This window comes from Medicago truncatula, chromosome 8, assembly GCF_003473485.1.
Source record: "Medicago truncatula cultivar Jemalong A17 chromosome 8, MtrunA17r5.0-ANR, whole genome shotgun sequence".
Lineage (NCBI taxonomy): Eukaryota > Viridiplantae > Streptophyta > Magnoliopsida > Fabales > Fabaceae > Medicago > Medicago truncatula.
This window is the reverse complement of record NC_053049.1, coordinates 25,195,810-25,217,350: the sequence shown is the minus strand read 5'-3', so window position 1 is coordinate 25,217,350 and position 21,541 is coordinate 25,195,810. Positions and strand designations below refer to the sequence as shown.

The following is a 21,541-nucleotide window of genomic DNA, read 5'->3' as shown; positions in this document are numbered from 1 at the left end:
GGTTGGTTAATAATTGGAGGCTGTTTATTTTTTATTTTTTGACAAGTGGAGGCTGTTTAGTTGAAATTAGATTAAATTGGATGTTTGAAACCATTGAAATTGAACAAATAAAAAATTGGATGCTTGAGATTTTTATGATTAACACGATTAAATTACTTAAATGTCCTTCTGCAGTTTACTGCCGAAATTTTAAAGAACCGCCTGCAGTTAACTGCCGAGGAATTTCAAACCTGAAATTACATAAGGAAATACACCTAAATTTTCCTTAATTAAATTTAATTCTTTAACCTTTTAAGGAATTAAACATAATTATTTTTATGATTTCATTCATATGATTTTGTTGCTATAAATGAAGAAATATGAGAGATGAATAATATCTGCAATGGTAGTTAATGGACCTAAAATGATGATGCAATAAAAAAAATGCAACAACAGAAATGTTACAAATGATAGAATAAATATATTTGTAATTATTAATAATTAATTTCATTGATGTCCGTCATTATTCATAGATTTGACTAACTTATTATTACTTTATACTAATATTCAGATATTATTACTTTAATTAACATGAAAAACGCAACAACAAAAAATAAAAATGTTTGTCATCAGTAATTAATGGACCAAAAATGGTGATTCAATAAAAAAAATGCAACAACAAAAAACATTATAAATGATAGAATAATTGTATTTGTAATTAATTTCATTGATGTCTGTCATTATTCATAGGTTTGACTAACCTATTATTACTTATTAATATTTTAGATATTATTCATTTCTCTTTCAAATAATTATATTTGTAATTATTCTATTAGTAAAACCTCTTTTTTTTGGTGAAATAAAAGCTCTTTTCTATTACTAGTAAGAAACGTGATCGAATACTACAATTGTTTGAAACGTACAAAATAATGATTGAAACTTTCAAAATCAATAAATATTATCAATGACAATTTATGGTTTTTGTCAAAAAAAAAAAAAAAACGTTTGAGGTTTTCTCGGCAGTTAATTGCCGAAGTTTTCAGTTTTCCTCAGTAGTTAACTGCAGCCGGTTCCATAATTCGGCAGTTAACTGCCGAGTGGCATTTGGGGTAAATTACTCGTGTTTCTCATCCAATACATATGTGTCAACAACAATTCTCATTCATCTTTGGTGGAATTGTTGAAAAGATAAGCTTTGAGTTAAAAACACCACGAAAACTCAAAACACTTCTAAGCAAGCCAACCTAAATATTTGAGAAATGATATTTGTACAACCATTTTAGGATAATTTCTGTGACAATTTTATCTCTCATACTCACATGTTTTTATTTTATTTCTCTATTGCTTTGACTTTTGTGTCAATACCCATTTTTCCTTTGTAAATCAATGGTTGTCAAATAAGTTGTCAATCAAATTGTTGTTTAAATAACACATCTCTAAATATATCCTTTAATATGTTATGCACTAAGCAAGTAGTAATTGAGCTCATAAAAAGATAGTAATTATACGGTTTAAAGTAGTTTGTGTTCGATTTCCTTTCATATAAAATTCTTTTTGGAGAGGAGAATTCACCATATGTGATCTAAAGATTCTATGTCGGAGATTAGTTACTACCAAAGACAATAAAAGTTTTCTTATTTTTTTTCTCTAATTTAATTTTTTAAATAGAAAGAAATATTTCTTTAATAATATTAAATATGAATAATTTTAAAGGCTTTTTATGGATAATTAAATTTAAAGATAAGAAAATAAAAAATTGCATTATAAATTTGTTTTAAATGGTATTATTTTTAAAGCGCGTTCCATTTGAGTTGGAGTGACATGAACAAAAAGTTCTAGATACCACTTACAATAAGTCCCGATTAAAAAAAAATATAGGGTTAATTATGTTTAAGGTCCCTATAAATAGACGTGTTTCTAACATTAGTTCCTATTTAAAATTTAATAAATTTTTAGTCCTCCACATTTTTGACGTTAGCAAAATTGGTCCCTACCGTGACTTTCTTGCTAACTAGGCAAACAGAATTGTCACCTAAGCGAACACATGGGATGCCACATAGACACATTAATATTGTCTCCTCAGAAGAATTCTCTCCTCCTCGGAAGAAGAAAAAAAGTGCAAGCAATGCTTACTTTAATATTGTCTAACTTTGTTTTTGGGTTCAGTAAAAGAAGCATTTTTATTGAAAAAAAAAAAAAGAAAAAGAGAAATATGGACTTGCACCATTTTAAACATTGATCTCACATAAAAAATAATTGAATTTATATGAATTTTATTCAATGATAAAGATTAAATAAAAGAGAAATATGAAGTCAAAGGCAAGTAGATTCGGTAAACATGAAAATGCCTCTATAAATAGAAGTGCAAGTCATTTGTAAATATAATCAATTGTAAATTCACAATATTATAGAGAGAGAACGAGGGAAGAGAGCCAACAAGCTTGTTGATGCTTCTCAAAGATTTAACTCTATGTTGATATTTATTCAGTTTAATTTAATTCAAACCACTCAAACACTTTATAAACAACTTGTTCTGAGTCAATACAAACTCGAATTAACTAAGTGTGATCTCTATTGATATGATATTTTATTTGTTTGATAAAACCAACATACTTATTACTATGCTAGAGTAAAACCAATTGGTCAAAAATCCTTTATCAACCATTATATATGATAGTCAAAAGTAAAGTTGACATGTTTCGTCTTTGGCCATCTAAGAGAAAAAAAAAATCATTATTTTAATTCAAAAACTAGAAACTATAACAAGTTTTAATAAAGTATACACCAAATAATTACTGTACTTTTCTTTCCTTATAAAAAAATTCAGGTTTCTTACAAAAGAATTTTTTATTTTTTTTTACTTTTGCACTGATTTTTGATCTACCAAAGGTGGACGACTAATCCGGCTCATGCATAGAGACATGCACACTGACCAAGCATTGTTCCCTCTGAAAATCGAATTCGATATTCCACAGGTACGTCCTTGGATGAAGCCCAAACAACTTAGTTAAAAGAAAATGTTTTTAGACATGCATTCAATTAATTTTAAATTAAAATTAAAAAGTGTGCAGTCACGTGACGTTATTTCTTTCTTATATTGTTCAATTCTTTCATTTGCCACGCAAGAAACGGTCCACGGATCACAATTGGTTTGTGTAACATTTTTAGAGCCAGCCCAATATATAGCAGCCAATATTGAGGCAGCTACATGCCCAAAAGCATGAAAAAATCCATTTATATATGCTATCTTATCTTATTCATTCTTTTTCAAAAAATTCAAGACAATGTCAACTAGGTTAATTCGTTGAATTTGATCGTCTTTATACTTTCAAAATTATAGATTAGTCCATGCTAATTGCTATCAATTAGGGTGTAAAATTTTCCATGCATTAAAAAATCAGATCAGATTGTAATGTTACAATTGTAAGGTTAACTAGTGTAACTCTATTATTTTCTAATTAACAGTTCTTTTAAATTATATATTTTTTATGAATTAAATTATATATTTAATTATTATTTTCAAAATTGTATTAAATCCAATCTGTTTGGTAAAAATAGCGGATGATTGATAAGCTAGCTGATAACTTATAGCTTATAACTTATAGCAGATAAGTGATAACTGATAGCTTATAGCTGATGACTAGTAGCTAATAAGCTACTTGAAGTGTTTGGTAAAATTAGCAGTTCAATTAGCTGATAGATGTAAAATTACATAAAAGAACATTTTTAATTCATAATAAAGTTTATATCAATTAATGTTTAAAGTATTTAAAAATTAAAAATTGTTAATTTAATATTATTATTAAATTAATTTTTAATTCCTAAATGTTAATTTATATTTATTTTCATTTGCCTAAAAAAATTAGATATAAAGTGTAAAAAATTTTAAACGTAACAATAAATACAATATAGTTTGTACAAGTATATATAGTGAAGGTAAACGTAACGTTCTCATTTTTTTTTTTGTTGGAGAAAATTATTGTCATTGTTCTTATTCTCTACAATTCTGATATATTACACAAAAATAACGTGTCATGTCGCAAAAAAAAAAAAGTGACATTAAATATTGAAATAGTCCCACAAAAAAAAAAACGTAACAATTGTAACGAAAAAAAACTTAAATGTAACGGAAAAAATAATACATTTTTCTATTGAGTAAAAAAAAGATCTTTCATTCATATTTAAAACATATGTATTTTAATTTATAATATAATAAATGATTAAGGGTAAAAAATGGAATTTAGTTAGAATAATAAGGGTAAAATTGAAATTGAAAGTAAGAAGCTATAAACTATAAACTCAAACACTACTTAGAATAGCTTCTGAAAAATAACTTATAAGCTTGTGAAATAAGCTATAAGCTCATGGTAAAAAAATGTTACGAAACAATGCGCTTATAAGCTATAAGCTAAGAACTAAAACTCTTTTTTGAGTTCATCATCTATCCACATAATCAAGACAAAGTCTTGCATAGACACAAATAGAAATGAAAAATGTTTGGACACACTCACATGAATGAAGAAAAATAAATCATAATAAATTTAGTCACATCATTCATTATTTTCTCTTTTAATTTTATTAATTTATGTGAGTGTGTCTAACCACTTTTTATTTGTATTTATGATCAAATAAACATTTCTCCATAATCAATTGTGTAAGTAGTCACATGGAAAATAAATCAAGGAGAGTCATCAATCAATCATCATACTAAAAACATAAAAGAGGCAAAGTGTCCTCATAGTTTAAATGCACTAACAAAGCATTTAACAACAAAACCATCATAAACACATAAACAATTAATCCTTTAGATTGATTATTAATTAGGATACGAGAAATATGATATATTTAAGGGTCCTGTTAACCGGTGTCTTCGGGCACTTATTAAACATACCATAAAAAAGGGAATTTTTACCATAAAAGGAAACTGTTTTTGACATTATTATAAATTAATTACATAATTTTAATGTATTAACTACCATATGATTCCTTTTTTATACTCTTAACCAGTGCCCTGAGCGCGCCGGTTATCATTTTCCTATATTTAATTATCAAATACTTCCTTAAAAAAAAATTATCAAACACTTTTCAATCGAGTGTTTTCTGAATGATTTCCAGTTTTTACATATTTTTTATCTCATTTTATTTGTTTTTGTGATTTTAACGTCTTCACACGATGCTGTTTTGATATCCTGTCTTTAAATGATGTGTTTTTTTTTCTTCCATCTTAGTGCGATATTTATTTGATTCAAGTTAAAAAATTAGTTTTGATCAAATGTAGATCCAATCATTAACTTTGATGTCAATGTTACATATCCGAAGAAACGATTCTAAATACTCGAATATATTCATACTTGTCAACATATATAATATTTTCTCCCGTTTTATATTATTAGTTGATGTTAATATGATCAACGATTCATCGTTTTTTATTTTTAATAAATTTAAATTTAAATTGTAGTATCAAAATAATATGTCAATTTAAACGAATGAATATTATTTATTTAAAAAAAATTAAAAATGAATAGACAAAAAGCGAATTTGAAAAGGTTTACACGGTGGCAGAGTCGCTGTCATATCTGAGTCCGCAGTAACATTCTTCTTCTTCGTCCTTTCCCATGATCAGCTCTTTTTACTTTATATCTGGGCCCCACACTCTCTTTCAACTTTATATAAGAACTTTCCCATTCATAAACTCAACGAACTCAACAACCTAAAAACACAAAAACAAAAAGCGATTATATTCTTCTTCTTCTTCTTCTCTCTTTTCATTCTCATAGAATCAACCCTTGCTTCCAAGATAAAACACTGTTCACATAATCACTTTTCTAACATTCTTGAATATTACCTTTTCCGCAAGGTATCTATCTTCTTCTTTTTGCTTTTAGTTTGATAATCTTTGTGAATGATTCTTGTTTGAACTTTTGAAACTAAGTCCTGTTTGGTTTGATTAAAAAAGTTTCAAATTAACGAGTTTTTTTAATGAAGAATCTGATTCTGTTAACAACGATGAGAATCTCCAAATTTTTGTTAGTTATTACGTAACTGTTTCATGCTGGTTATTCTGTTTCTTTTCGTTCTTCAACAAACTCCAATGAAGCACAACACGCTTAACAAATTTTCGTTTTGGTGGAAAAACCATTACCATTACGCGTTGTTTATTTTAAGAAAGCTATTTAGAATCTTGTTATTTTTTTTGTTGAATTTGTGAATATGATGAAGGGTTTTTGTGATGATGAAATAATTAAAATTAAAATTGTGCAGTTTGAATTTGAAGATAAGAGCAATGGGTGATGGAAATTGCATAAGAACATTGAAGGAATTTTCGATACCGGATTATATACTTATACCGGGAACTGAGAACAGAGGTGTTACTCATTTACCTGCATGTCCTGTGGTTGTTTTCATTAACACCAAAAGTGGTGGTCAGCTTGGTGGAGAGCTTCTTGTTACCTATAGTTCACTTCTTAACCAAAATCAGGTAAAGGTTTTATTTTTTTTGTTTTTGCAATCGCGGTTTTGAAAATCGGGGATTTTGGCTGTGACGTAAGGGTTTTAGATTGTTTTTTGTGACTGTAATGTTAGAATTTGGGTTAGATCTAATCAATGTTGTTAAATATCGGCCACGGCGGATTCTGGTAGTGGATTTTTTAAAATCGCCATGACTGATTTGTGAAGGATGGTGGTGCCATGGCTTAAAATGGCGGAGTTTTGGTGTTTTGCCATCCGCCATCGATAATATTGGACTTAATGCTACAAAACTGTTTTTAAGGTTAGGGATGTCTCCCCGCGTATAAACACATTTTTAGGCTATGTCATGGTTTTGAATTGGGGTATACAACCGCAATATAAAAGATTTTGAGGTTCTGCAACGGAGTCGCAACCAAAATATTAACCTCAGTTTCCCACTTTATACATGTTTTCAGCATAACGGCAACCACGAATTAAAATCATGGGCCATATATCATCCAATGTTGAACTGCCAACACACAATGAGATTGTGATTGAGGCTACATTACTCTCATTTGATCGTGATTCTTTTTAATATTGTGAATTGTGATGTAACCATGACTGGGAATTTGGTTTGATCGATGCTAAGGATTTTTTAATTTGATTTCATCAGGTTTATGATCTGGGAGTACATGCTCCAGATAAGGTGCTGCATCAACTATATGCTAATTTAGAAAAGCTAAAACACAATGGAGATCATTACGCTGCTGAAATTCAGAATAGGTTGAGAATAATTGTAAGTTGATCCTTTGAGTTTTCCACTTTTAATGTGATTTTTGTCTCTGCGTCATATATGCAAATGCTTTTTTGTAGTGTCTAATGATTTCGAATTGTTATTTATCATCTAACATGTTGCTTAAAATCCAGGTTGCTGGTGGAGATGGTACTGCTAGCTGGCTTCTTGGAGTGGTATCTGATCTTAAATTACCTCATCCGCCGCCAATTGCAACAGTGCCACTCGGGACAGGAAATAATCTCCCCTTTGCATTTGGATGGGTACATTATCTAACTCTTTTGCTGAACCTGAGCTATGAGAATTTCATAATCACTTTGATCAATTTTCATTTTGTTGAATAGTCTTTTGTCTTATTATGATCATGTGGATCAACCATCATTTTGTTTGCACTTTAATGATGATTTTAATACAAACAATAGTTACCAAATTGCAATTTGAATTATGAATTACAAGGCTAATTTATGAATCTTAAACTAAACAAATTTGATTAAGAAGCTCATATATTTTTAGTCATGATCATATTTAAGGTTTTACCCTTTGTTGGAAGCAGTGCATGAGTGTCTTTGTGCTGAATAAGATTTATTTTATTCACAGGGAAAGAAAAATCCTACCACAGACATCCATTCAGTGGCATCGTTTCTGAATCATGTAAAAGCTGCAAAGGAAATGAAAATAGACAGGTATTTCCATCATTTTTCTTAATTTTGAAATTGTGAAACTTCTCAGATGGATGCACAAAAATGTAAACTAGAATCATGCATCATAATATAAAATTTGCATTGGAGTCGATTTGTTAGGGGTCCACCGTCTTCTAACAAATGAACCATCCACCGTCTAATTTTCCCTCCTTATCGGTGCTTCTATGAGATTTTTTTAATCTGAGCAAACATTTACTTTTGGTATTGTAAGACTTGCCAATGTTAATACAGGACATCGATTGCCTGTCCTGTTTTTTCCTCTATAAGAATTCTTGTAAAAAGATTGAATAAAATAAAAGTTGTCGCATCTTCTGTTCATTATTTTGCAACTGATGAATTTCTTTGACTCTACTGAGATTTCATTTTTAAATGATTAATTGATTAAAGTTAAAATGTTATTCAGCTGGCATATTATAATGCGAATGAAAGCTCCAAAAGAAGGTTCATGCGACCCAATTGCGCCCCTTGAGCTACCTCATGCTATGCATGCATTTAATCGAGTCTCTGCAACAGATAAACTAAACTTGGTGAGTTTTGTATTTATTTTTCATTTCAATTTTTGATGTCCGTGCATGATCATATGGATGTTCTTGATTATTTCATTTACTTTTGAAAGAGTGAGGCACTCCATGTATGCTGATCAGTGAATTATTGTCTGTTCACAGGACGGCTACCACACTTACCGCGGGGGATTTTGGAACTATTTTAGCATGGGTAAGAAAATCAAACTTGTCTTAAATTTGGTCGGCAGAAAGTGTATTATGAAAAATTCGATGGCGCACTTTGGAAAGAGTTCTTTCTTCTGAGTTGCAGAATCAATAATATTTTTTAAAGCTGTTATATTAGAGTGCCCGGCAAGAGTGTGGCATAAAATGTGTATGTTTTTGATGTAGGAATGGATGCGCAAGTATCATATGCATTTCATTCTGAGAGGAAGTTACATCCTGAAAAGTTTAAAAACCAGTTATATAATCAGGTACCCAACTCATCTCACATAACTAAATAAACATTTATTGAAAATTTGAAATAAAAACACTTTTGGTAACTAGAGTGCCTATCTTCCAGTTCTTTCTTCACAGCAATCCACATTTCATATATCATCAAATTTGGGTTCTATATTTGGCAGTTAGTTAGGTGTGAGAAATTTTCTTTTATCACACAATTGTCAATAATGAGTCTTCTCATCATTACATTCTTTTGGTAACTAGAGTGCCTATCTGAAGCTTGGATGTACACAAGGCTGGTTCATGAGCTCTTTATTTCAATCGTCTACCAGGTTAGTTATTAAAGACACAACTATATGTATTACTACTGAGCTAACTTATTTATTTTTTGGTTGATTTGGTCAATTTATTTTACGAAGTTGGGATTCCATCGGAAATGATGAGATGTATCAATAAATTTGGTTTTTGCTCACATCTGCCATTTACACAGTCACTTGCCATTGTTATGAAAGATACAATGTGAAACTTAATTTTTAAGAAAAGATTGAATAAGCCATTACAATTTGGTCTTTAAAAAATCACTTTTTCTCCTATTTGGTCTCTAAACTCTAAAGATATAGTAAGTAGTTCATAATTTTTTTTTAAATCATCAAGCAAAAACAGTGAAAAATAATGAACATTCCCTTCTAATATTTATTTAGTAATGACTCTTTGGAACTAAATTGAGACGGGATTACCTGCAAATCATGATGGTTCTTCAGTAAGGGTTTAATGGCGATACAGTGCTTATAATATCTTCAGTCAGTTCAAACTTAAAAATAATTCCAATTTCTGTTGGAATATTTCTGATTTTTGTTGTCGTATTTACTGAACTATGTGGTGTTAAGTTCACAACTTACCTTCTATTAAGTAGTATAATTCAAAATGTTTAAATTTTGACACAGGAATATTGCTCAGCTGACAAAGGTAAAGATAATGAAAAGGCATGGTCAATGGGAAGACCTTCACATACCTCGCAGGTGAGATACTATTCAAAACATGCAATCATAGAATATCTCGGAATTTATTGATATTGCCGTTCAATTCGGATATCATCAAACCAACTTTTGAATCATAAATTGTGCAGGATAGTAAGATTCAGGATTTGAAAAACAGTTGAAATATATCATAAAAATGATGTATAGTGTTTGAAGTAATAATTTAAAATTAGGACCCGATAAAATGATTAACCATATGCCTGATGAAACAAAATATATTTCACAACTGAGAATAGAACGAACGTATACAACCAACTATGGTATACACAGAAATAAAATAGTTAAAAAAGGCGCTTTCAATGGCATTCCCTTAGTTTCTTTTTTTACATAACAAGTATAGACATTTAAAACTATAATTTTGTGTTCACCATAACTTTCCACATGAATAGAAGGCACTATGTTGTTTATATCGGTGATACAAATCACACTGAATGCATATGTCACACAATGCAAAATCATTGTGATTAATTGAGTCAGTTTATTTTTTTCGTAGTGCAACGGGGCTTCTCTTCCTTTGCCTTACGTGATATTTTTCTAGCTAGGTTTACTAACCCTGGATTGGATTACGAAAATTTACAATTCTTTATTTGAGTATTTTGTTGTTTGTAGAGTGTGATGATTTATAATGTATCTACAAAAAAAAATGCAGCAAATGATTTAGATACATATCTAGTTTTTTTTTTTAATGATAATTTGATTGCATAACTTAAACTTTTGACATTTCATATATACAGCATACGATCAATAGTTTGCCTAAACTTGCCCAGCTTTTCTGGTGGACTCGATCCTTGGGGAAAACCAAACAAAAAGAAGTCAGTCTATGTAAGTGTTGAATCTCATATCTCTGATAGTTTTCCGTGTATAATTTTCGACACATTTTTGTTAAGAACATAAGCAAGTTTTCGTCTGGAATTTTGATCAAATACTAATAAAATTCTGGTTTTGCAGAGAGACCTGACTCTTCCATTTGTTGATGATGGGCTATTTGAAGTAGTTGGTTTTAGAGATGCTTGGCATGGTCTTGTTTTGTTTGCACCAAATGGGCACGGGACTCGTTTAGCACAGGTAAGACATATCAGATTCTTGATCCTTGTAATACATATGCAGTATTTATTTATTTCCTTATCTATGTTTGGAATTTGGAATATGAGGCACACCAAGTATGAGGTTAGATGTGGGATGGGTTAATTTGGAATTCTTACTATCATACATGGATGGTCAAAGCCTTTTTGCTAAAATTTAATTTTAACCATTCATTTATGTTGGATGGCAAGGTTTCTGATACGGTGTGTGACTAAAAACAATATAGTCATTTGACACTCTTAAATAGATGTGTGACTAAAAACTTTTAATCTCTATCATTCATGTATGCTTCTCCTATCATAGAAATTCTGTGGTCAAGATTTAGTCTTCTTTGTACTATATAGTTATAGTTATATATTGACCATTGGGCATTGAAATGATGAAACAATAAAACCTTGTGACTTTTTAAATTGCCATTGATGAAGAAGCACAATCTTGACTGTCCCAGTAGGGTAGGTGAAGCATATTTGAATTTTTCTTCAGATAATATGCAATGTAGAACCAATTAATTGACAATTTTAAAAACCATACGTTGCATTAATTTGACTTACATTTCAATGCTACTACAATACAATCATACAGGCAAGCAAAATCCGGTTTGAGTTTCACAAGGGTGCTGCTGACTGTACATTCATGAGAGTCGACGGTGAACCATGGAAACAACCCCTCCCCAAGGATGATGCCACAGTTGTTGTTGAAATATCTCACCATGGTCAAGTTAGCATGCTTGCCACCCCATTATGTCGTTCTAAAAGTATGCATGACGACAATCCTCCCTCACCTTCTATTGATCACGAAGAAGATGATAGTAGTGATGACGAATTCGATGAAAGTAGTGAAGAACGTCGCAAGTTTGGTGCAGCCGAGACATTCAAGTATACAGAGGGAGTTGATATGTCTCATTTGAGTTAGTATAGCTAGCTTTGCTTAATTTGTGGGAATCATAGGGAGTGAACTCTTTTTGTGCATATCACTCGAACTTAATTCTAGTGTGTACAGGCCTTTAGGTGGATTTGATTACCTTTTGAATGGAAAGTATTTTCTTTTTACAATTTTTTTAGTGAGTTTTGGCTGTTTTGCACTAGTGTTATTTACAACGTTACTCTACATTAATTCCATTAAAATTTACTAAGCAGGTCTAATCGCTTGCATAGAATAAAGTTAACTTGAAATAATTATTAATTAATAAAGCACAAAAAGAAAAATAATGTCAAATATATCTCAAGAAAAATGATTTCATTTCAAACGAAAATATTTTATTAGTTAAATAACAAAAACTTTCAAAGTATAATCTATCTTCTATCTATCTATCTACTTACTATATATAAAAATTAATTCCCTATAATTTTACCATTTTGCCCTTAAGAGGGGCATTTTTGTAATTTCATATTTGGTGGGATGTGGTTGTTGCCACTTCACCTTTTTATGGGTGCATTTTACCATTTTGCCCCTCACCAATTTTTTTTAATTATTTTATAATTTTATATTTTTAATAACTTTTAACAATTTTCCAATTTTTATGTTTTTAACTATTTTTCAATTTTTTCTCCCAAATTCAGTTGCTTCTACATTGTCGTTGTGGAAGATTAAAATATCGTTTGACCCAGCTTTTTTTCCAACTTCTCTACATCTTTAAGGAGAAGTTAGGTCAAACACAGTATCAATTAAGTACTTACTAAAAAAAATAATATTTTTGAATGCATAAAATTGAATGGAATGAGCTTTGGCCAAAATTTCTTGAATGTTACTTTAAAAACCTACTTCTCAATAATTTATTTCACAAGCACCTCTCTTCAACTCACGCTGGAACCTTTTTTTTATTTTTTAATATTATATTTCAATATTTTTTTCCATTTAACTTTATTTTTTTTTATTTTTTTGAACCGTTCCATTTAATTTTTTAAAAAGGTTCCATTTAATTTTATTATCTTTTTACCACTTATATATTTAATATTTAATTTTAATATAGTTTAATCATTACAACCTCACAAATATTTTTATTCACGCTGTCATCTAATGATACCAAATATTTTTATTTTCCTTTTCAAACCTCGCAAATACACACACACACACACACACACACACACACATTAGTGTTTAGAGTAATACCTTATGTTTGTATGTTTTTTTGTTACCCTAATGCGTATAATTTTTTTTTGTGTTGCATAATGCGTATGATTATTTTTATAAAATTTTGATTTTAATTAAAAGTAAAATTGTAGATGTCTTTTCTTCAAAAAAGGTATAGATTCCTAAAAAAATTATACTTTTATATATATATATATATATATATATATATATATATATATTTTGCACCTTTATATTGTAATTAACAAACTATGCATATATTTTTCTTATTCAAAAAAACAAACATATGTTTCCATGATACCAACAATGTAACAAATATAATATCATATAATATCAATTCTTATCTTTTTGAAAGACACCAAAAAATATGATATTCTTATAATGAAATTAGTTATATAGTATAATTGAAATAGAAAAAACCAACTATTTTGATATTATTTATGTTATTATTTCAGACTCCTTAAATTGTTTCTCCTATTTAAATATTTAACAAGTATCCTCGTGAGTTTGGCCCAGTTGATAGGGACAATGCATAATATATGCAAGGTCCGGGGTTTAAATTCTGGCCACCACAAAAAAAAATATATTTAACAAGTCATTTATATGATGATACAGAATTGTATTCATGTTACACAAAATAAACGTTATTGCGTAAATGTAGTCTTTGTAAAAAAAATATATCTTTTATTTTTTAACATTTTTAGCCTTCAGAAAATATTTTAAACATTTTATTTATTTATTATTTTCATTCATAATAAATTCAAAGTTTTGCCCTCGTGAGTTTAGCTCAGATGATAAAAACAATTCATAAATATATGTCAAGTTCGGGGTTCGAACCCCGGACACCATAAAAATTTTTTTTTCAAAGTTTGTACGATATTTTTCCAAACAACATTTAACTTAAAAGTAGCTTTAAAACTAAAAAAATAAAGAAAACAAACAACTTTAGTTTCTTTCTTAAAGGCCTTTATTTTAACTTTGTTTTAAAGTAACTTTTAGATCGTAAAAAACATTTGCCGTATCTAAGTTCAGCTGGGAACAGTGTTTCACTTTCTTCTTCATAAGAGGTCATTTTCTTTATTTTTTCATGGTTCTTAGACCATGCATGACTTGAGGGGTTCACTTTTCGACACTGTTTTAGTTTTTGCTTCATCATATATAGTTTTATTCCTTTTTTCACGATTCTGCATTTTAAGGTTTTTTTTTTCTTTTCTTTCAATTGTTAGTGAATTATGTACCAGAAATTATTGTGTTGCATGGTTGTAGAAAAATCTTCCTTTGTTATTGTAAGGTCTTGACACAATTGTTATTTTAGGTTCTGGTAGTGTAGTTGATTTTTTTTTTTTTTTTTATGCATGTGGGTTATTTTAGTTTTTGTGAGTAATCATAAAGTTGTAACAATTTTTATATTTGGTTTATTCTTTCCTATATCGTTGAGCTGTACGAAAGTTGATTGGTGTGATGGAAGAAGGAGGTTGATCTCGAAAAGTCACCGAAGAACTTGCACGTTCGAGTTGTTCAAAAGTAGATCTTTGGTGCTTAACTATTTGAACATCTACTATTTTGACGTATCGCTTTGCACTGTAATCGTAAACTATATTGACTTTGGGAAGCCATTTGTTCTTTTCATTTTGTCTGATGTAAATATTGACAAAAATCCCTTTTTGGTTAGTCTATGACACTTGCATTTTCTTTTATAAATCTAACTATTATGTAACGTTAATCTGCACATTGTTGGTTTCAATTAGTATCATGTTAATTATAATGTTGTTTTTCCAATCTCTTGAATAAAATAGAACATGCTCTTTTCCTCCAGCAAATCTTTATAATGCTTTGGTAAATGTTTTAGAAATGTATATATATATATATATATATATATATATATATATATATATATATAAAACATCTAATTAACACTGCAATTTGTTTTGTACCTAGCACTTTCCAAATGAGATATCAAAGACATTTCTAAAAGGAACACGAAAAACAATCACACTCACCGACAAACAAGCTCAAAAAAGGTATAAGTGTCGGCAAAGAGAGCAAGTTACGAAAAATACTTAGGCGGCCAATGGTTCAACTTTTGCCGAGAACATATGAGGTAGGTGATAAGCTAATTTTTGACTTAGAGAAGCCACCAAAAAATATGCACGTTCAAGTCATTCCCAAATAAAGATTTGGTATTCATGATCCGCACGTTCAACATATCACCTTAATTCTAATCATATACTAGATTATCTTCACTCACTGATGCTACTTATTTGCTTGATTTCATTTGTTTTAAATATGGGTATCAATCCTTTTTTGGTAACTCTATAACAACAACGTTCTTTTTTATAATTTTGAATAATATGTAATCATAATTCACACATCATTGTTTCCTTTATTGGTTCCAATTGTTTTCATCATAAATATTATGTCAAATTCTAATCTCATAAACTAACTCTCTTAATCAGCTCATATATATTTTATGATGAATCACAATGTTCCGTCGTTTTAACATCTCTACTTTTTTTGTAACTAGTATGTCAATAAAATTGTAGGCCAGTTTACAAGACAAAAGGTATTCTGATAGTTGAAATAAAAGGTCATATTTGCAACAAATAGAATGTAAAGCCTGAAAATAAAATAAAATAAAATAAAAAAATCTATAATATGGTATTATGAAGAAAGAAAAAAAAGAGAGAGAATATGATATGGTCAATCATGAAAAGGGTCCATAAATTCTGTTGACTACATAATATCAAACTATGTTGGCGTAAAAAGAGAAAATCAACTTGATAATCCCTACTCCCTCAAAAAAAAAAAAAACTTGATAATCCCTATGATGATTATACTCATAAATCTCTTTTAATGAGAGAAGGAAATTGCAAAAGTCAGAATTGATCTAGGATATTGCACTTTTATTAGATCAAACTGAAGCTTAAGAGCTAAAGAAGAAGAAAAAGGAGGATTAGGGCAACCGAATAATATTTTCCTTATAAATTACTATCTGACAATTAAATAACTCTCCTTGAATACCAATATCTTCGAGAATTCCAGTACATAAATCAAAATATGCTAATTCATCATTTTCTTTTTGGAAAAATATATGGCCTTTCTTGCCTACTCCGATGGGATGCTCAACACCATGAAACGGTCTAACAACAAACAATTTAGTCCACGATTCCATCAAACCGAGTTCACCTAAAACAAATATTTCAAAACATGCACGGTACTCATGATATGTTAGTAGAGAAATGAACATATTTAACACTGTCAGGTGTCTCTCAACATATTTAGAAAAAACATACATATCAAGAGGTACTTGAGTTGTAAGGAATACTTCGTCGCTCAAATCAAATGACACCAAATACTCTCCATTATTTCTTATTCCCCACCAATGGCACATGCCATTCATGTACACATCATCAATGTTTGTATCACGACAAGGCATATCGACATCGAGTTTTCTCCATGACTTACTTTTCAGGCTATAAATTTCCCACAAGTTTTTATAAATCTTTGGCATGACTACTCGACTGTTGAACGGAAGAAGCTTTACATGTTGAATGACCTTGTAGTCATCTTTAACGCTATCATAACCAAACCCTTGAATTGTAGTCAAACCTTTGATATAATATAAAGAACCAACATTACTGGGAGGAATGACCTTGAATTCCCTAGTAGTTGGGTTCCACAATACAAATGTTTTATGATCAATTCCTTGGAAGAGACAAATAGTTCCATTAATAGAAGAACCCGAAATATCGATACATGTGTCATCATATTGAAATGGAAGTGGCAATTCTAATTTCACTTTTGTCTCAAACCTCTCGCCAGAAAGGATATAAACTGCGCATCGATAATCATCATTACCTGGAATTGTCTGCTTTAAGAGAAGACATTCATCATCGTATGAAGAATCATATTTAGATATGAAATTTTTGAGGAACTCACTCTTGAAATCAGGGGTTTCAATTGAAAGAGCCCATGATTTGTGTACACATTTAAATCGTTTCATGGACTTTAAAGGAAGTTTCGACAAAATAGAAAAGACAAGATCATTAGGTATATGGTTACTAACCTTGTGATATATTAAAGCCATGGATTTCTATACTCCTTTTGTAGAAGATATATATAATGAAAACTGAGATTGGCGTGGACAGGGTGAGTATACAATGCAGATAGAAAACGAAACTGCTAGAATTAGAATACTTTGCTTGTTGATGAGAAAAGAAGAAGCTGAAGGACTTTATATAGAAATAAATAAATCAATTAATCAATAAATCAATTTATATTTTAAGTAACTAATGAAAATTTTAAGAGCGGAATTAAAACCTTGCTTTACAATACTTTTTTATTTTTCCTCTCAAGAAATACTTTTCTTTAAATTCCTACCTAAACTCAACCGGTAAGAAATCACCATACCTTAATAACCGATAAGAAATCATAACGTTTGGATTTTATATATCTCATTCATTAAATCATAAACGTTTGGAATACAATTTAAAATTCTTTTGTATGTGTTTAGTCTTGCAAATAGGGGTCATTTAAAAAATGGTCTCTCAGCTCAGTTAATTACTGCCACGTCACTGTAATTACAAACATAAAATTACAAAAATACCCCTGTAATTGATTAAGTGGGGAGGGGGACGAAATTTCAGGTGATTAAATTTTGGCAGGGCAAAATGCCAAGATTAAGAAACCCAAGGACCAATTTTTATTTGCAGGGACTAAACACGTATAAAAACCTTTAAAGTTCTACCTTATTAGTAATTGATTTGCTTCAATTTACTATTTTTATTTCACACATTACCTTATCTAATTTTTTTTTTGTTAACTCTCCAATTCTGAAGGAGAGTTAATTTCTAGATGATTAAATAAAAGAATGTTTAAGCTTCTTGGAACAATCCAAAGGGCATTGTCCTTGTATTGGATCACATCAAGAGTTTACTATAACAATAGTTTATGATTCTTCCATCAAAAAAAAAAAATAGTTTATGATTCTAAATTAGATACTTTTCAAATCAAAAAATCAAAGATAAAATATGTACAATTATATAGAAGACCAACTTCCACATGAAAGAAAATATTCAATGGCAAGAGTCCAAATCCAAATCCAATTAACCAAATAGTGTACATTACAATTCCAAATCTACTGAAAAATAAAATAGAAGAGTCAAAACAAAAAGAAAACCAACATTATCCTAAAATATGTACCGTCCAAAACATATGTATATAGCCTAACAAACAACAACAATGTAACTGAAATATGATAGAATATGCAGAACCTATGAAGCACGGATACGGACACTGACCGGGACACGACACGTGTCCGACACCGGGACACGCCTAATCCGAGGAGTGTCGTGCTAATGACAAATTTTACTACAAAAATCATATCATATATCATCCGGTAGGTGAAAACTCTGTGAACCAAAAATCTGGTGAGAAGGGCTTTGAACAAAGACAGCTACACCACATTTGCTGCTATTGAATCCTCCCCACAATGGAAAATTAACAGTTCCTGTTATTGTCTTCTTGGCAGATATGTCTTTTTCAGTGCAGAGTTTTTCGAGCTTTCTAACGACAAAATCATTTGATAGAACACGGCCTTTGTTCTCCCCTCTTGGACAATCGGTAACTAAACCATTTTCGTATAAGGCGACCATGACATTCACACCGTTGCTGTCGACTTTACTCCTCAATGCTCCGGTTAGTGACACTTGCAAAGAATCTTGTGTAGGTTTTGTGAAAGTTGCCTGCAAAGTGACATGACATAAGGATTGTTAGAAAAGGTATGTGATTGCAAATTGGTCTGTGATATCAAGGTTTTTGACGTCTCTATAACAGCAACGCAATCTCAAGTAAACTTGTATCGAACGAATTTGACATCGATTATCCTTAATATTATGATTCATGATGCAATTTGCAACCTTGATTCATGTTATACGTATTTCATCACAAACCTTATATTATTGTTTGATACATGTACCTAATGAAGTAATTTATGTTGGGCGTGAAATAGTTAGGTAATTAGGTTGGTCTTATAGGACACTATTGATTCAGCTGCCATAAATATTAAAGAGTTGATTCTGTTAAGAGTCACACATTTGATGAGATATGACATGAAGATGTATTTATAAGTGGATACATTTCTCATCTCAGAATGTGCGACTTTTAAGAGGTACATCAAGTTAGTTATATCTCTGTTTTTTTTTTGTCTTAGTTAGTTACATCTCTAATAATAAAGGAAGGTATGAAAAGAACATTAAAACTTCCTCAATCCATAAAACAACTTAATTTCAAATTTCAATTAGGTGAGAGCAATTGGCCACCGACTTAGTGTTGTGTGGAAAAGAGTATTGTGATTGACAATGTTTCAACAACTTTTTGGTATCTACTTGAGGTGTTGTTTTGTGTAACTGAGATTGAGAGACTGAAAAGATTGTGTTGCTTTTAAGCTATATTATCCTTTTCTTCAATAATGAGTTAACATATTTGATCATATATAAAATAATTAAATGAAATGAAATCTTAGATCCCTTTACATGGAATTTTAAGCACCTAAAATCACTGGCTTAGGCAAATCAGCGATTAAAAGTAGACAATTTTTGTCTTTTTTTTTTTTTTTGTCATGTTAACTTGTGTTCTAAGGACACATGTTAACAACCAAAAGAACAATTTTACATTAAAAAACTTAATACATTTACTTGTAAAAAGTTAAATGGCCGAATTTTGATAAGTATATTTATATTTCTATAATGAGTTTCTTAACACGTGCTCTTGAACACACAAATTAGCATTTTATTTTTATTTTTTTAAGTATAACCAACCCAACACAGATGCCTCTAAAAAAAACATTAATTATAGGTAGGTGGAAATATATTGGCCAAACTGATCTTTCCACCCACCAAATCTGGGTTTTTAGCAGATTTGAAATCAAGAGCAGGTTTACTAACAATTTTATACTAATAAATAGTCATAAAAGAAAAAATTAGTAAATAAAGGTGAAAAGGTTTAGCAGCTCTTCCAAAAGACAAAAACACAATCAACCTTTTAAATCCTTCTTTTTTTTTACCCCTCTCTCTCATTGGATGTTGGGGATTTTAATGGACCCTCATGTCATATGAAAAAATCCATTCTCCACATCCACTATGAATTAGCAAAATAATAGGAGTATTTGAAAATATTGAGAACACCGACCAAAAGCTAAGCCTTATATATATTACTTAGCATCAAACATAATTAGAATCTTATGATAAAGCAAGATTTCGATATGTGAAGCCAAGATACTTTAAAAATGATGAAAAATCGTGTCTGATACGTATATCGAAGAAGTATAGGGTAATTAATATTATAAAAATACGATAGATACTTATGTCTATCAAGGGGACTTCATATGTTTTTGGGTGGTGGTCAGTGTCCCGGACCTTGCATATATTATAAATTGTTCATACCAACTGAACTAAACTCACTAGGGTTTCGTATGATTTCACATTGGTATATAATGAATGAAACGAAATAGAGAAAAAACAACATACCTGGAACGTAGGAGCAGGGTATCTAAGAGCATTTTGAATGGCATCAACAATAGCAGTATCATCATTTCCAAGACAATGAGCCACACCTTGAATCACAACTTGAGGAGTTAACAAAGTATCAAGCCCTAGAGCCTCAACATAAGCTTTTTGTCTTACGGTCCATTGACTTGATCCATAAGGATCCTTCCATCCCATATAATCCCAATAATCTACATGGAATGCCAACACAACTACCGGCATTTCAAGCTGAAAATCACCTCTACCCAACCTTGACAACACCAGCTCCGCCGCCGGTGATGTTGCACATCCTTGTGATGAAAACATCTCAACCATCACTGGTCCGCCACGTCTTTGTTCTTCTGTTGTTACATCGGATGTCATGCTGCCGCCGTCTGCTGCGCTGTCTCGACTCCCCTTGTTTCCGAAACAGGTCCAGAAACGGGGCGCCATGGCTTTGTTTTGCCAATCAGCGGTGGCTGTAGGAAAAAAGAAAGGTGGATTTTGAGAAAGTGAGAAATAAATTGAGTTTTTTTTTAGTGAATAAAATGTTAATAAAGGGTGGATTGAGGATGGAAGGTGGAGAAAGAAATAGGGCGAATAAAGTGGGTGAGAGGTGGAGGAATATGAATATTTGATGTTTGCCTCTCTTGTATTGTTGCTTAATGGAGAAGACAGGTTGGGTGAACGATCAAGATTAGCTTATTTAATTCTGCAAAAAAACAAAATAAAAGCTTATTTTAACAATAAATTAAGTGAATAAATAATTGAGATGATATTATTATTATTATTATTATTACAATTATAACATGTGTATTTAATAATTTAATAAGTGTTTGTATTCTCTATATAAGATTTTTTATTTATTTATAAATTTCTTAAATAATCTCTGAAGACACTTATCAACACAACTTTCTCTAAATAAGAATGTAAAAATGAATTTTTT

The 21,541-nt window shown here is 30.3% G+C and overlaps 3 protein-coding genes across 3 annotated transcripts; 1 reads left to right on the top strand and 2 right to left on the bottom strand.

Moving 5' to 3' along the window:
* Nucleotides 1–5,669: 5,669 nt before the first annotated feature.
* On the top strand, nt 5,670–12,038 carry LOC25502572 (diacylglycerol kinase 5). The gene is made up of 13 exons (XM_013590123.3): nt 5,670–5,836; nt 6,241–6,457; nt 7,100–7,222; nt 7,354–7,482; nt 7,817–7,902; nt 8,324–8,447; nt 8,586–8,634; nt 8,814–8,896; nt 9,129–9,196; nt 9,809–9,883; nt 10,636–10,723; nt 10,850–10,966; nt 11,567–12,038. The coding sequence occupies exons 2-13, from the start codon at nt 6,263–6,265 to the stop codon at nt 11,894–11,896; spliced, it is 1,467 nt and encodes a 488-aa protein (XP_013445577.1). The 5' UTR covers nt 5,670–5,836; nt 6,241–6,262; the 3' UTR covers nt 11,897–12,038.
* Nucleotides 12,039–16,017: 3,979 nt separating this feature from the next.
* LOC25502571 (putative F-box protein At3g16210) lies at nt 16,018–17,259 on the bottom strand. Its single transcript, XM_013590122.3, has one exon. The coding sequence runs from the start codon at nt 17,157–17,159 to the stop codon at nt 16,026–16,028; it is 1,134 nt and encodes a 377-aa protein (XP_013445576.1). The 5' UTR covers nt 17,160–17,259; the 3' UTR covers nt 16,018–16,025.
* Nucleotides 17,260–18,316: 1,057 nt separating this feature from the next.
* LOC25502570 (uncharacterized) lies at nt 18,317–21,281 on the bottom strand. The gene is made up of 2 exons (XM_013590121.3): nt 20,599–21,281; nt 18,317–18,816 (listed from the first exon to the last, which is right to left on the bottom strand). The coding sequence occupies exons 1-2, from the start codon at nt 21,046–21,048 to the stop codon at nt 18,457–18,459; spliced, it is 810 nt and encodes a 269-aa protein (XP_013445575.1). The 5' UTR covers nt 21,049–21,281; the 3' UTR covers nt 18,317–18,456.
* Between the last annotated feature and the right edge of the window lie 260 nt (nt 21,282–21,541).

Bases quoted from the DNA above. Each gene is read 5' to 3' on its own strand.
- LOC25502572 (XM_013590123.3), top strand. From the start codon at position 6,263: ATGGGTGATGGAAATTGCATAAGAACATTGAAGGAATTTTCGATACCG. The intron at 7,223-7,353 runs GTAAGTTGATCC...CTTAAAATCCAG, and splicing joins AGAATAGGTTGAGAATAATT to GTTGCTGGTGGAGATGGTAC. The intron at 8,635-8,813 runs GTAAGAAAATCA...TTTTTGATGTAG, and splicing joins TTGGAACTATTTTAGCATGG to GAATGGATGCGCAAGTATCA.
- LOC25502571 (XM_013590122.3), bottom strand. From the start codon at position 17,159: ATGGCTTTAATATATCACAAGGTTAGTAACCATATACCTAATGATCTT.
- LOC25502570 (XM_013590121.3), bottom strand. From the start codon at position 21,048: ATGGCGCCCCGTTTCTGGACCTGTTTCGGAAACAAGGGGAGTCGAGAC. The intron at 18,817-20,598 runs GTATGTTGTTTT...GTCACTTTGCAG, and splicing joins ACCCTGCTCCTACGTTCCAG to GCAACTTTCACAAAACCTAC.